Source organism: Ostrea edulis, chromosome 1 (assembly GCF_947568905.1).
Source record: "Ostrea edulis chromosome 1, xbOstEdul1.1, whole genome shotgun sequence".
Classification (NCBI taxonomy): Eukaryota; Metazoa; Mollusca; class Bivalvia; order Ostreida; family Ostreidae; genus Ostrea; species Ostrea edulis.
The window spans coordinates 86,910,338-86,926,866 of record NC_079164.1 but is presented as its reverse complement, the minus strand read 5'-3'; the positions used below and the strand labels follow the sequence as shown (position 1 = coordinate 86,926,866).

The following is a 16,529-nucleotide window of genomic DNA, read 5'->3' as shown; positions in this document are numbered from 1 at the left end:
AAAAAGTAACACGCATGTGATGAAAAGAAATTTTTATAAATTAAGCTATCGTATCGAATTAAAAAAAAACACACACTACAAAAATACTATACCGTTCGTGACTGACAAATATATATTGACATATTTTACGTCATATTGATTGTCTGAGGAAAATAGCAATTATCTACTATCACAGCGGACTGTGAAGATCCTAGTCAGTTGTGTTTCATTCTCACCTTAGGACGAACAAGATGAAGAATTGCTTTCATGAAGCGTCCAGTTAAAATTAAAAGGTAAATCTCTGGTATATCACCAACATTTCAAATGACGTTTTACTTAAAAAATGACATCGGCATTATTACTTTCCCAAGCGTTGTCTCTGATGACGTCACAGAAGTGAGAGGTAAATCTGTTCATTCTTATTGATTTCGGTCATTTTTAACGAGTCAACAAGACAGACACGAGGAATTAAAATTACACAAACAGGATGATTTCCCCTTTTGGATTATTCTACAAACATACATCATTAAATCTATTTTCGGTGCATTTGACCCGAATGACGTATAAAGATTATGCTTCCATCATTTACAGATCCACAGCTGTCGACTACTTCCTCTCTTCTACATTAATCTTGATGCCATACCTAGGTCGCATCACCACATCCGGGAATTCTTCATATACGTGACCTTCTACTAAACTCACTTTGAATCTGAAAGTTTTATTAAAAGCTTCAGACAGTGTTAAAATGAAAAGTAGATTAAACTCTTATATATAATACCAATAATACAGGCTGAATAATGAAAGTCGGCAAACCTCTTCAGTAACGACCCAATCATAACCTTCTGTTCATTCATTGCGAAGTTTTGTCCAATGCAGTTCCTAAAGAGATGAAATCTGATTAAAACTCTTATAAGCACAGTACATTTGGTCTTACAGGTGCGTCCCCAATTAGTTAAAATTCTGAATTTTCTACGGGTGACTGGTTTTAGTTAAGTGGAAATAGTGTACAGATAAGGTAAAAAGAATACCGAAAGAAATTCACAGATAAACTATAGTCCCTGAGTGAGGGTAGTGCGATGATGAGGCGAATTACTTAGACAAATTGCCATTTTTTTTGTAGACAACTTTGCAGTAATACTTTTTTTTATTACTAAAATCCACTCGTACTTGTGCTATAGCCGTCCCTAGCAAAAATGATATACATATGTAAAATATTTTTATATCAAGTAGGATAACTGAAGATTGATTGATTGATTGTATCTTGCTTAACGTCTTAAGTAAAACGTCATTTGAAATGTTGGTGATACCGTATACCAGAGATTGACCTTTTAAGGTTAATCGATCCTCGTGTGATGTCATAGGTTTTTGCAAAAATCTTTATAAAATTAAACTTTGCTCATGAAAGAAATATATCTTCAGAGGAATTTTATTTACTATATAAAATAAAAAATTTGGTAAACTATTGATATTGAAAAAATGTATATTTTCTATAGATAATCAATTCTTTATAGTTCAAAAAATGTTGTCATGGGCAATAACTCCTATGCTGGTATTTCTCCTACTGCATGTCTATTATGCATGATTTCCCTAATATCCACAATTAATTTATACATATTTATGAATTAACAGTTTTCTTAAACTGTTGACATTTAAAATTTGTCATTTCAACAAGATTTTATAGATTTTAATTCTTCTGTACAACGAAAATGTGTGATTTTCTGATGTTAACATATACTTCCGTTTTTTTTTAATGTCTGACATCTTTAAAAATGTGGCAACATACACATTTTCTATGGTTATTGTTTAAATTTAACTATATTGAATGGAAATTAATACAGTTTTTGCACTTTTAACCATTATTATTGATAAGTCACATGAGGATCGATCGACCTTAATTTTAACTGGACGCCTCATGAAAGCGATTCTTCATCTTGTTCGTCTTAAGGTGAGAAGACGTCACCAAGACCGGTGAAGGGCTTCAAATTTAGCCTATGCTTATGCTTATGGCCATTGAACAGTGGGAGTTCTTTATCGTGCCACGCCTACTGTGTGGCGGGTCATCCGTTTTTAAAGTCATCTCCGAGGACCCGTGACATTTACACCTAATGCCGAATGTTTGGCGATGGAATTGTCACTTCTTGTTTTAACGACTTAGGAATTGTCACTTCTTGTTTTAACGACTTAGGTGTGTCGCGGCCGGGATTCGAACCCCGGCCTCCCACATGCGGGGCGAACGCTCTAACCACTCGGCCACCGCGGCGGTTCTGAAGATTGAGTATTTAATACGATTGAGTATTTAATACACATTTATTATGTCAATGAATCGCATTCATGCATTTTTATCTACCGTAGATTCAAAAACTTAAATCAATCCATTGTGTTTTAAATGTTATTATCGTTCTAGAAATACAAATTAAGAAATGACTTTTACGTTTGGGCTACGACTAACACAGGCGATACACAATTGACAACTTTGGTGCAACATTCTTAATTATAGCTAAATAGGGAAAATTTCAGATTTCTAGCTACGTTGGAATAAATCGTCTTACCTTGGACCTGCCGAAAATGGAAAATAACTGAAAGGATCACGTGACAATTTAGCCTCATCTTCAAATCTTTCGGGCTTGAATTCCTAAAACAAGTATGGATAACATTGTTTATAAAGTACTTAGAATGAAAAGTCTCAGATGGACGAATCTTCCTAAAACTCAGCTGTTGATCGATAAATGTAAAAGTAATAAAAACCAAAGTGATCACATAATTATCAACAAGAGATGGAGAGGCAGTCTGATGGTGTTGTTACAAACCACAGGGTAGACAGGAAGTGACCACTATCTAGTGATCTCCAAAACAAGACTCGAGCTTCGCAAGACGAAGAAACAAGAGGCCCATGGGCCACATCGCTTACCTGAGTCACCTTGGCCCGTATCTGAAGACTTTCCATATATATTTGCATGTAAAACCTTAGTCCCCATTATGGCCCCAACCTACCCCTGGAGGTTCTCGAGAAGAAGATTTTTAAAGATGTTCCCTATATTTGTATGTAAAACTTTGATCCCCTATTGTGGCCCCATCAACCTACCTGAACATCGGATGAGTTGGCATCATGCTTGTAGATTGGTCTCATTGTAAAAGTACCAGAGAAAGGGGATCTAATGGATTGAAACAACAGGAGAGGCATTATTTTATTATCCGTCACCAGTAAAATACTAAGCAGAGTAAAACTGAACAGAATTTTGGCCATAGTAAATCCAAAATTACGGGAAGAGCACGTTGGATTTAGAAAAATTCAGTGTTGTACTAAACAATTATTTGCCCTCAGACAAACTCAACTTCCTATATTTCACCAATGCGTTTGATAGTGTCAACCGACCAACTCTTAAGGAAGATGTGAAAGCATTATAGCATACTTGTACCTGGCAAAATCATTCTCATTATACGAACGCTGAATGTAAACTTTTCTTCTCAAGTTGTCTGTAGTACCGGTATACATGTACGACTTAGAGAGAAATTCCACATTCATACCGGTGTAAAACAAGGTGGTTTGCTGTCACCACTCCTTTTCATATTATGTATAGCCTGGGTCATGAAGAAAATTACAACAATTAGTAAAGAAGGCATCACCTGGACCCTGACAGATATACCTAAAGACCTGGACTTTGCAGATGAGCTGGTACGTATGTAACATCTCCATCAAGACATACAGGTGAATTTAAGACAAATGGCTTAGCTGCAAATGGGAACCAAATTGAGCTACACAATCATGAAGATCAAACAAAGTTAGATCCCTTCCTTGCCTTAAACAGATGTTCTGAGGATTCCATTCATATGGTTGTTGTACGATGGAATCCATTAGTGAAGAAAAGAGAGGGAAACTTAAAGAGAATTGGAGAAATCCACCAACAAATATATGTGAAAGCCAATTCCCTGTACACAAAAGCAATCAAGTGGAACTATATCTCCTGATAGCAGATTTTTTTCTGAGGATATTGATCATTCATTCTGTGCTTCCATTTTATGATTTTAATATCATGTAAATGTATTTATGACATGTTTTACTGTTCATGAAAAAAACAAAAAAACAAGTTGCCCCAAACTGATAAAAACAGGATATTACCATTACAAAAATATGAAATATCATTTGGACATAACGTAAACAATACATGTATCATGCTACATGTACATCGTAGTGAGAGATCTATTAAAAGAAAGGTGAAGATAACGAGCAGTGATCAATCTCATAACTCCTATAAGCAATACAAAACAGAGAGTTGGGCAAACACGGACCCCAGGATATACCAGAGGAGGGATCAGGTGCCTAGGAGGAGTAAGCATCCCCTGTCGAACGGTCACACCCGCCGTGAGCCCTATATCTTGATCAGACAAACGGAGCAATTCGCAGTCAAAATCAGTGTGCCAAGAACGGCCTAACAATCGGCATGAAACACATCAGACAGCATTTGATCCAATGATAGGTTGTATCGGCAAACTAGATCGTTATAACGACCATAGAATTTGCGAAATGCTGATTTTAAACGGGACTGTTGGACCCCCTGCACCATCAACTTGTTTGTCATTCAAATACTGACCATACGCAGGACAAGTTCTTGCGTATCGAATCAATTGAAATATGTAAACGCCATATGCAGGTGATAATGGAATATTGCTACATAAGTATGGGAAGTTGACGATGGAGAAGTTGAAATCATCCCGTTTGTCATAAAGATGAGTTGTTAGTTTGTCGTTAATATCTACTTTCAATAAAATATCTAAGTATGAAGCAGAAGTGGACGACTCTGTGGTGTCTTTTATTTCGAGTTCACTGGGATATATTGAATCGACATATGAATGAAAATTATTATTGTTAATAGATACTACATCGTTGATATATCTAAATGTCGAATTGAAGGCCACAGCAAGAATTTTTTTCTTCTCACGTAGAAGAAAAAGTTTCCTACATGTATATCCACATACTAAAGGCATTGCGATGTGTGAAAAACAATTTATTGCATTTGTTTAGCCTAAAATGATAAACTATAATAAATATGAATGAGTGTTTTGTAAAAACTAAAACCAAATCTGGCCCAATAGGTTTCTTCTTTTGTTACCCTGAATTGATCATTTTAAATCTCTTTTAGCGTCGATTAATAATCATTCTGGACATTTAGATTTTCTGACTGATAAATTTTGCATTTACACATACTGATCTTAATATTTTTCATAGAAAATAGTAGTGTTGAAAACCGTTTCACATGTCCTACAATTCGACACACTTGACGACAGAAAATTCGATAACTCTACTGAGTCGCTGTGTCGATCATCGTGGCACATGGTGGGGGTTATTTGTCTGTTCTTCTCAATTGCATTGGTAAGTAATAAGTATACATATTCTAATAATTGACCAATTTTAAAAATTGCACAGGACTTTGACACGTGGCGGTACACGATACTAGTAAAGGGTTGCTCATGTAAATGAATCATTGTAAACCAACTTTTATTCGCGACTTTATTTCGTGATTTGCCAATGATAAACTAGTTCGCAGCGACTGATTTTCGCGATCGAGAAAATCTTCAATAAATACAAAATACATTAAAGGACTGATTCGTAACGAAAAAATATTCGCCACTACAAGGTTCTCATGAACCTCGTTAAAATTTCTCAAACGCAAAAAAAAATTGGTTAACAGTATTTCTTAACTAACGTTACACAAAACAGAAGTACACAAACAGTGAAGGTGATAAGTAATTTTAAGTATAATTTTCTTGACAAAAAAGTCCCAACTCAGGCAATTGCAGAAATGTGCAACAGACAGTAAACACCATCTTGTTTTAATATAAATTTTATATCATTTACATCATATTATTCTTGAAATTGGATGCTATAAGGGATCAAATAGCATATGATATATCTTGGCAATGAGAATTTCAAATGAAATTTAAGAAGTTCATTTAATCTAAACAAGATGTCATTCATGATAGGGGATTGGCTTTAGATAAAAGATTAATTAAATGATCCTCACATCTTTGGAACTCGCTTTATACAAACATGTTAATTTTAGTTGTCCAATAGGTGAATATTATGGATCAAATATTTGAAAATATGTTATCAAAATATCAAAGACTTTGCATTTTGCAAATTGTGAAACTGAAAATATTCAAAATCAGGTGCAGGATAACTCTCAACCCGTCATTTCCACATCTATAAAGACTGTATCTTTCAACAATTTTCTAGAAAATACATAGAATGGCAAACATTCTCGGAGAAATTCATGAAATATTTAATGTGACAAATATGTAAATGTTACCACTAATCTGGCCATCTTATCATAAATACCGATAAAAACCGATTCATTCCTTTGATAGAAAACATGACAACAAAATTGGAAAATACCATAATATATAATATTCATCCACCATCACAACAGGGGTTATAAAACACAAAATATATCGGTGCCGTTCTCATTTCCAGTGTAACAATGTAAACAGAAAAAGCATCATGCCAGTATCCGCTATTCAAAGCAAGGAAGGAGTCTAACATAGGAAGATTAGGAGTCAAGTTCCGGTGAATATCAAACTGAGCACAACCTAAGTAACAATTTTTATGCTTGACAAACCAATCATAAACAATTTCCATGAATAAATGAAATAGCATGGAGTACATGTAAAACCAACCAACCCACTTTCTCCTGGTATCGTGTGGATACTTACCATGTGATCAGGCCAGACGTCTGGGTGATGATTAACTGCGTGTATGGGGATATCTATGTCAAAGTTAGCTGGGATTTCCACTCCTTCAATTACTACCGGCTTTGTAAGGTGTCTAGCTATTCCTGGTACAGGGGAGTGCATCCTCATCACCTCCCGTAGGAACATCGACATGTACTTCAGTTCATTTAAATCTTCCCTATGAAATACAAAAAGGCCTTTTTTACATTTCCTTCATAGTTATTGACATCATTTGAATATATCTTTATATACATGGAATTGATTTACCATTGTAGTTGTTGACGTTCCCCCAAGACTTCCACGAGTTCCTGGTGAACCTTTTCTTGTATTTCTGAGTATTTAGCCAAGGAGTAAATTGCCCAGCTAATGCCTGATGCTGTTGTATCGTGTCCTAAATGGCAGTATGCTTTAAATGAGTATTCGCTAATTTTTCAATTAAAAAGAATAGTTCGGTCCTTAAAAAACGGTAAGTAACTCGTCGTTAGACACTCAAGGAGATGGACACACATGAGATTTCCAACACTGTTACTAACATATTGTAAGGTATTATATACAGATTAAAATTTGGCAATTTAAACACTTGTATATCAGAGGAAAATAAAATAATATCATCTCAACATATACACATATATATATTTATACAAAATATCTGTATCTCGAATATGGGTTATCTCGAATAACCCGGTTATGTCGAAGTCGCTCGCCGATCCATATAAATGATTTTAAAAAAAACTCCTGATACCTCGAACACGTTAATCTTAAATACCCCGCTTTGATCGTATATCTTGAACCCCTGGACATCGAGAAGTTTTGTCAAAGACCCTTGGATTTCGAGATACAGATATTATATATACATATATAATATTGCAAAAGTATCTTAAACTAACGTAAGGACCACCTTCAAAAAGAAACGTATCGACCTCAGCCCGGATTTCCTCTGCAGTGAGACCTTTGCCACTTTCGTCTCTGGCTGTGATAAGAATATCAAGGAAATCTCTACGAAGCTTTTTTGTTAAATCTGGATCGGTTTTCTGGTAAAAACAAGAAAAAAATGGTGGTACCTGTTGTATGTCAGACGAATACACCATCATATAGTACAATGTATTTGCTTACCAGTGCTTCGCGTCTGGATTGAATGATTTTATCTGCAAATTGGTGGACATAGTTGGTCAATTTTTTGTTCTCTCTTCCACTAGGTGTTAAACCATAAATGAAGTCGGGGTACAACCATGGTGATCTGCAATGTTATTATAGTTCAAATGTCTAAATATTTACTGTGAGGCAAAGGTCTGAGTGTTCATTAATGTTTTCAAACACATCAAAGAGATAAAGATTTTATAAGAAAATAGTGAAACACGTGACATTGTGATGCGCCCCAAGAAGAAGAAAATTAGATGACAGAAACATGGGTATTTTTCTGAAAGGATGCCACATGTACAAAAAGCACGTGTGCTGCAAAACTATATTTAGTAAACACAAAAGAATGTTGCCTATCGATCCAAACTCACATCATGCGTTTAATGGCAAGCTTAACTAACTTATGGACTGCGTCTACATAAGGATGACTCTCTCTAAAACATAAAACGAATGCAAGTCAAATAAATGACAATCACAGGATAAGAGAAATACAATTGAGATTTATATTATGTAATATTATAGCTACCCACCCTGTTGGTGTTGATGAGAACTTTCGAAGGATTTATTACTATGCAGGTAGATTATACATGTCTGTAAATGTACCCTCTTTAATGTTGTAAATATTTGATTTACCGCAGGTCAATAAATTTAAACTACAAAATTTACAAGTTAAAGCTACTTTGAATTTATTAGGTGGCAGTAATTGCAAAAACGGTATGACAGCCGTTATATATTTTCATGTAGAACCTCTCCAGATCCCAGAGGACAAGGCTTGAGTTAGACATAGATAAAACAATTCATACTTTAATATAAACCAGATATTTTTCCTTTTTGATTCTGTGGATCTTGGACAGATTTTTAAAACACCATATTATAGTCAGTATTCCATAACCATTTCCCCCATGGAAATACAAAGGTCCTTCATTTGACGAGACTTCAACCTTCATTACTTTAGGTCTTGTGACAAGTTTTGTTCAGTGTATACCGGTACGTTAAATATGAATGACTGACCCCATTTCCTGCACACGTCCGTGGTATGACAGAGAGCACCGTAACATGGTGTCTAGAGTCGCCAGTGACACCAAACTGTAAATTTCTATGCTTTGTTTTGAGTCGCAGGCGTTCTGGAATTTTTCCTGTAAATAGCATAAGGTACACAAGCTTGGCAAATTGAAATAATAAAGGTTTCTTTTTTTTAAAATTAAATAAGTTTTGGGAAAATTCTCATATAAATGATGCAATGTAAATCTTATTCATTTATTAATTTGTATTTTCCAGTTTTCAAAACGACAACACTGTACCAAGAAAACGGAAGCGACGTCATTGTAGATCTGGACATACGGTCTGAGTATGTCAAAATGGAAGGCAGGCGTCAGCAGACGACGATTTCTTTCCCACTTCCGACCTCCAGACAACAGCAAGCCATCGCCTTAAAGTTACCATGGAATGTCTATTAAGATCGCATAAGCATGTATTCAAATAATATGGAAACTTCTCATTTTTATCCAATACTATAAATCTATTGTTTGACAAATTCATTGGGCTGTCTCGAGCTTTCACAATTTTGTATCTATTCAAACATTTTGTGTCTTGTAGAGAGCAGTATTATTCGTATAGTGTAAAACTTTTGCTATTTTATTCTTTTGATTTCTCCCATACACATGACAAAGAGATGAAATTGTTCCTTCTTTAAATGTCTGGTCTTAGAATTTAAAGTAACGTTTTATTCCGGATATAATATCAAGTAACAAAAGAAAAATATATATTGGTCCGGATCTGGGTTTAGTCTTTACAAAATCTTCCCCCATAATCATTCTAGATTATCACCTACGGCTACTGATGCATGATACAGGTATTTAAATTATAACAAGAGGTTCACGGGCCTTAAGTATCACTAGTCCCAAGGGCTATTAAAAATTCACTGTTATGAATATCTAAGCTAAATTCTAATATTCAGCAACAGTATAAAACAAGATCTTAAATGCCTTCGAGAGTGCCTATACTGGTGAAAGGCTTTATATTATAAAATATATGTAACATTAACATTATATGACTAATTTGGACCTGACCTAGAATCAAAACTCTGGGGTGGCCAAATTCATATGATAAAATATACCGGTAGAAGGCCAATCTCAAAAACTTACAAAAAGCATGAAACGATTAAATAAATCAAAAGAATTATGAGATAGACAGGGAACTCGCACATTTCAGAGAAATCATTGCCACAAAAAATTATCAAATAAAAAAGGGAAGAGGGGTTAAGTAATATTCATACTCCAGGTGCCTGTGGGTGTATCTACATATAAATCTATCAAATTTCAGATAAATATGTGCATTATTAGCAGAGATAATGAAGGTAAACTGAATTATGACAATAGGATGGAATGATTGCAGGACGGCAAAGGTATTAACACTATATGAATATGACCCGACCATTCCATCGTAGAGGCATAAAAACACAACAAACAATTGTCATGTTAGGTTAGATTGTTTTCTGAGGCAGGAAACATTTCTATGATCTACTGGATTTCAGAAAGATAAATTTTGAAACGGAACTTTCAAAACTTCTTGAACAACAAATTTCTTTCATGTAAGGTGAAAATAACGAACAGTGATCAATCTCATAACTCCTATAAGCAATACAAAATAGATAGTTGGGCAAACACGGACCCCTGGACACACCAGAGGTGGGATCAGGTGCCTAGGAGGAGTAAGCATCCCCTGTTGACCGGTCACACCCGCCGTGAGCCCCATATCCTGATCAGGTAAACGGAGTTATCCGCAGTCAAAATCAGTGTGCCAAGAACGGCTTAACAATCGGTATGAAACACGTCAGACAGCATTTGACCCAATGCGAGGTTGTATTGACGAACTAGATCGTTATAACGATCATAGAATTTGCGAAATGCTGACTTCAATCGAGACTGTTGAAATCCCTGTACCATCAACTTGTTTGTCAGTAGCTTACCTCGATTTAAAAACTTACTATACCCAGAACAAGCTCTTGCATATCGAATCAGTTGAGATATATAAACACCATGTGCAGGAGATAATGGAATATTGCTACATAAATGTGGGAAGTTGACGATGGAGAAGCTGAAATCATCCCATTTGTCATACAGTTGAGTTGTTAGTTTGCCGTTAATGTCTACTTTCAATAAAATATCTAAGTCTGAAGCAGAAGTGGACGACTCTGTGGTGTCCTTTATTTCGAGCTCACAGGGATATATCAACTCGACATATGAATGAAAGCTATCATTGTTAATAGACAAAACGTCATCGATATATCTTAAAGTCGAATTGAAGGTCACAGCGAGAGATTTTTTCTTCTCACGTAGAAGTTTTTGAATAAATTCTGCTTCATATGAATATAAAAACAGGTCAGCTAACAAAGGAGCACAATTCGTGCCCATGGGAATTCCAACAGACGGGTGTGACCGGTCAACAGGGGATGCTTACTCCTCCTAGGCACCTGATCCCACCTCTGGTGTGTCCAGGGGTCCGTGTTTGCCCAACTATCTATTTTGTATTGCTTGTAGGAGTTATGAGATTGATCACTGTTCGTTATCTTCACCTTGTATTTCAAGTTTACTAAAAGTTCTTTAGAATTTTTTTAGAATCCACATTTGATTAACACCACTTCTGGCATATGTAGTCGCACAGTAAGTTTGAAGTTTCTCCTTCACAGCTGTTAACATTTTCGTGAGGAGCAAAGATAGGGGCTTGGTAGAGCACTTACTGGATCCAGCAATGTATCTTTGTTTGTAAGGGTTTTTATGTAGTTTAGGAACCCAGTATAGGTACGGTAACTCATATTCATTCGACCCATTGACTGGAATATTAAATGTGTCTAAAACTGAAGCATGGTTTTGAAGAATTTCGTCTTTTGAAAGGGCAGTTGGAGTATAAGTATGATTACCAAATGTGGAATTAATGCCAATTTCGTTTAAAATACAGTTGTAACGAGCTATAACTGTGTTGGGATGCCAACACAAATGTCTCCGAACACCTCCCCATGTCAGAAATGGTTTTTGATGCCAGATATGCACTCAGGGTACTCCAAAAACCATAAAAACTAAATTTGGTTGAAATCCGACGGACTTGATTTTTGGCCGCCATTTTCTTCAATGACGGCCATTTTGAAAGATTTGAAAATTGATTGGAAGGAAATACTGATGCTAGAAATGAAATGTGGACCCTCAATTTATCCCAGAACCCAAATGTTGTAGAGATTTTAACACTTTGAAATATTTCAGTATATGGCGGCCATTTTGAAAATGGCGGCTCCAAAAAAAAAAAATGATGGTGGAAATGGACTTGGAGTCACTAAATTACCCTAGAAATTGAATTTGGTTGAAATCCGACAACCTTGAGTTTTTGACGTTTTTTGGCCGCCATCTTGAAACGGCGGCCATTTTGAAAAGTTGAATGCACCCCTCCTAGTGACCCCCTATCAGCTCACAAAGTTTGAAGTGGATCTGTCAAAGCACTTTCAAAAATCGGTCGGACAAATTTCTCACTAAAGAGACATAATAATGAGCCTTACAAACAAAGACAATGTTGTTACTAGCTTTGTCAGCTGGAACCAAAACATATTCCTCATGTAGCCTATCTAATTCTAATTTTAATGTTATTCCCTACCTAGCCACGGCAACAGGAGCCTGTAAGATCCGCCGATGGTGTGCCTGGGTTTGGGTTCTGAGGATTTAAGGAGAACCTTCGCTGATTCTGGGTGACAAACACCGAAAGCGGGATAGAAGAACATGGTCCACCCATGGTAGATCTTCATTCTGGTCCTCTCTTGTGTATCTCGCACGGTTCTAAAGTAGCCTTGCATGTTCTCAAACTTAAGACAGAAAGCAACGTAAATCAGTCACTGTACAGATGTTAAGTCTCTAGTTGTATAAAAAGATTATAAAGGCTGATATGATCAAATGAAATCAACTTTATGTTCATATGATATATTTGAAATATGAATATAACCAAAAGTTGATTTCTGAAAGGAAAGATTGAAATACATGTACATGTATCTATGTAGTAATTTGAGAGTAATATGCTTTCGAAAGGATCTTTCGTAGTTTAGATAATGCTTCAAATTTTAAAGTATCACTGCATTCGAGAATTATTACAAATGATGATTTGAAAAAAAATATTAATTTGCTCACTCAAATTTTTTGCACTGAGAATTTACAATGTACCATACATATTTTATACGTACTACTGGAAATAGCATATAAGTGTTCTTAAAGCAGTAAATCTAGATATTTTTACATCTATCCTGCTGATATAAAAATAAATATCACCGTTGTCAGTTAAATATTTAACGCATGCAGTAAATACGTACCATTGTAAAATACCATATATCCTAAATCTATCCGAGCTTGTCAGTCAATGCGTTTTAACAGCATGACTGCTGTTTAGTGTGGCATCGTGAACAGGAGTCATTTCCCCCACCAAACCTAATTATCATTTTGGCTTATTTGTGACTCCATATTTCAAAATTCTCTACATCAACTGAACACAAAAACTACCATAACTGCAAATGTATCCTGAATGAAACGACATATTTAACCGCATGTTGATGGAGTGTCTTGACTCTGTAATTCAGGGACGTGCATCTTGCTTTCATTCAGAAGATATAAATATTGACTTTTCCTATAACTACATTAACTTTTGAGAATCAATGTTTTCAAGAGAGATTATTTGATATTTTAGGAGGGGATAGATTAAATAAAAAAGCGGGGCATAAGATGAGCGGAAATGTGAGCGGACAGTTTATGCTTGAGTTTTGCCTCGTTTCTTCAGTGCTGAAAAATGTTGATACAGTGTATTTTGAAATTGTAAGCTATTGGTTCCAGATTTTAAAAGATACTGATTTTACAATGTTATGGCACAGTGATTTTCATGTTGGAAAGTACTGATGTTGAAAGGTTAGAAAATCTGTATCTACAGTGTATAATGATTTATTTATCAAACCATTTTCATAGCGGTGACCACTGGGTTGGTTGTAAGGAATTTTGTTCTCTTTTTTTAGAACTCTCCACTTATATTATTTATCACCTGCTATGGCGTATACACATCCCTAATAGAATTTTACACCATTTTATTGAATTATCACTTACTTACATGTAGGAATACTACATCTTCTCTACAAGTTTACACTCATATTGAATTGTCGTTAGCTTTGGATTCTTACAACCCCATTACAACCTTACACTCGTATTCCATTGTCACCATATTTATAGGCATTACATCCTCTTTAGAATTTTACACCAATACTGAACTGTCGCCAGTTTCCCACTCATATTCCACTTTCACCAGTTTTGAAGAATTTTATCCCCACGAGAAAGTGAATCAGTGTTGACACAAATACTGAATTCGTGACACCTCACACTCTGTATAGCTATACATTGTCGACACGTATCTTAGTGTACGGTTTTTGGATTTTCCCTTTTTCATACATTGTAAGTTCTAAACTTCCAGAGAGTGCATAATATTAAATATTGAAGTTATATACCGACGGGTTTTTCATATTTCGAGGGTTGTCCATTTTGCAATAAATTTATCATGCCCCCAGCTCCGCGTAACATATCAAAGACAAAGCATTGTGAAACGCATTGATACATTGTACGTTTGGCGTGCAGGAAGTAGTCTGGTAACCATCGATACGTCCTTGTCCTTTTCTTAAGGAATAAACGTCTAGGTAGTTTGTATTATGGAGGTATGAAAACACTATTTGTATCCTCGGCGTACTCTCGGTAAAGCTGATTCACCAGAAATTACCATATTGCCATTCTTTTCAAATCTCACGTGATACTTAGATATTTATTCAATAAATAAAGTAAAACTTATCAAATCAATATGTCAAGTTCAAAGGTCACTGTGATCTCATTGAGAAATGAAAACAATGAAACAGCGATGGTTATCTCAGGCAAAGGATTGGTGAAAGTGAATATTTTGGACGTTTGATTACCGGTACAGGGCGCCTTACTTTCATGAGATTAAGTGTTAAAACGAACTTACCAAGTTCAAGTGTCCCCAAAATGGATGGATCTTCCCCATGGGGGTAATTTTGGAGGTCAGATGAAGCCATTTGCTGTACCGTCGTCCAAATTTAACCAGAAGAGAAAACAAATACACAACTGCAATTCCTGTGAAAACTTGGACGATCATCGCAACATGAAGCCGTGTAGTAGATCAGAAGTAAGGTCACGCGTCCTCGATATTTACCGAACAACTGAAGATAATTTTTTAAAAAAATAGATATGTTCACGCCTTCTTGTCGCGATTTTTTTCTATCACTCTATCATGTAACAAATTTATGTAAGTTTAAACTTTTTGCCCCTTTATCTAGTCAAACGTTTGATAAGCAAATAAATAAAGTTATATCTAAGCGTCCAATATACCACTTTTGTTATGAGTATTATACGTATACATGTATATACTTTGGGTTCATTTTTGTATGCAAATAAGGGAAAATGCAAATAAAATAGGAATTGATACAGTTTATAATTTTTACTATATATTTGTATAATCTTTAAGGCTAAGTCATATTTTTGGATGAAAGATATTTAGATGGGAAGAAAAATGTTTCCATCTCTTTTAATATACAGTGGTCACCACTTCCATCCATGTACAATTATATCAGTATCACAATCACATACATTCTGTGCATGTGATATAAAGTTAACTATTTATGAATCATTGGATTCGGAAACTAGCGAGTCTTTACCAGTGATAGGGTATGTCAAGAATTTTGTGGCTGAGGTTTTCTGTTGTCATCAGCGTGTTTATATTTACATGTGCAATTGAGATGTCCAGCTCAGTTGGTACAATCAAGGAGGACTCAAAGTTTAAAACAGTTTGAGGAATTTTGAAAAAAAAACTTGTGATGCTATAAAAATGATGAACAAAGAATACAAAATACATCTTTAATTCTGAGCGTAGCCCGGAAAACAGATGTAATCTGGTTGAAGCTAAAGGTGAATATAAACGTTATGAACGACAGGTCAGACGTAAGTATTTAAGATCAGAGGGGAACCGACTTAGTCTGTTACGTAGGAATAATCCTAGGCAATTTTACAAAGCGTTTAAGAAGAATTCACGGTCTCCACCTACAGAGTTGTCTTTGAATAATTTTTTTGAGCATTTCAAGTCTGTCTGTAACAATGATGGAGATAACAATAATACAGATGTGGACCGAGCTCAAAGTTGCATTTTCGAGGAGCTAGATGTTCCAATATCATGTGATGAAGTTTGTAATGTATTAAAGAAAACGAAAGCTGCTAAATCACCGGGCATTGATAACTTGTTAAATGAATACTTTTGTAAATTTCGAGTTATTTTTACTCCATTGTTGTCACATCTATTCAATATTATCTTTAATCGTGGCACATTTCCAACATGTTGGTCTGAGGGAATTATTTTCCCATCTTTTAAGAAAGGAAATGCTAACGACACTAATAGCTATAGAGGCATAACTCTGGTGAGTTGTTTGGCAAAAATATTTACTTCTGTTTTAAATGATAGGTTGTTAAAATGGTGTTACGGGAATAATTCTGTGTCAGATGCTCAGTTTGGTTTCAAACCAGGTTTTGGCACTTCAGACGCTATATTTGCATTACAAAGTGTCATTAGTAGAACGTTATCACGCAAAAATAAGTTATTTTGCTGTTTTGTTGATTATG

The 16,529-nt window shown here is 35.4% G+C and overlaps 1 protein-coding gene across 3 annotated transcripts; it reads right to left on the bottom strand.

Annotated features, from left to right (window-relative positions):
• Nucleotides 1–17: 17 nt before the first annotated feature.
• Nucleotides 18–15,271, bottom strand: LOC125676561 (cytochrome P450 4F2-like). Of its 3 annotated transcripts, none has more exons than XM_048914414.2 (12): nucleotides 14,866–15,271; nucleotides 12,484–12,688; nucleotides 9,144–9,271; nucleotides 8,854–8,978; nucleotides 8,214–8,276; nucleotides 7,819–7,942; nucleotides 7,604–7,736; nucleotides 6,973–7,096; nucleotides 6,688–6,883; nucleotides 2,529–2,611; nucleotides 793–858; nucleotides 18–688 (listed from the first exon to the last, which is right to left on the bottom strand). In XM_048914414.2, the coding sequence occupies exons 1-12, from the start codon at nucleotides 15,013–15,015 to the stop codon at nucleotides 586–588; spliced, it is 1,500 nt and encodes a 499-aa protein (XP_048770371.2). In that variant the 5' UTR covers nucleotides 15,016–15,271; the 3' UTR covers nucleotides 18–585. The 3 variants fall into 3 exon arrangements, 2 of the variants coding, with proteins under 2 accessions (XP_048770371.2, XP_048770376.2); XR_007370814.2 differs by lacking the exon at nucleotides 18–688 and adding an exon at nucleotides 3,062–3,131 and having other exon boundaries at nucleotides 807–858; nucleotides 14,866–15,248; XM_048914419.2 differs by lacking the exon at nucleotides 8,214–8,276 and having other exon boundaries at nucleotides 14,866–15,242.
• Nucleotides 15,272–16,529: the final 1,258 nt, after the last annotated feature.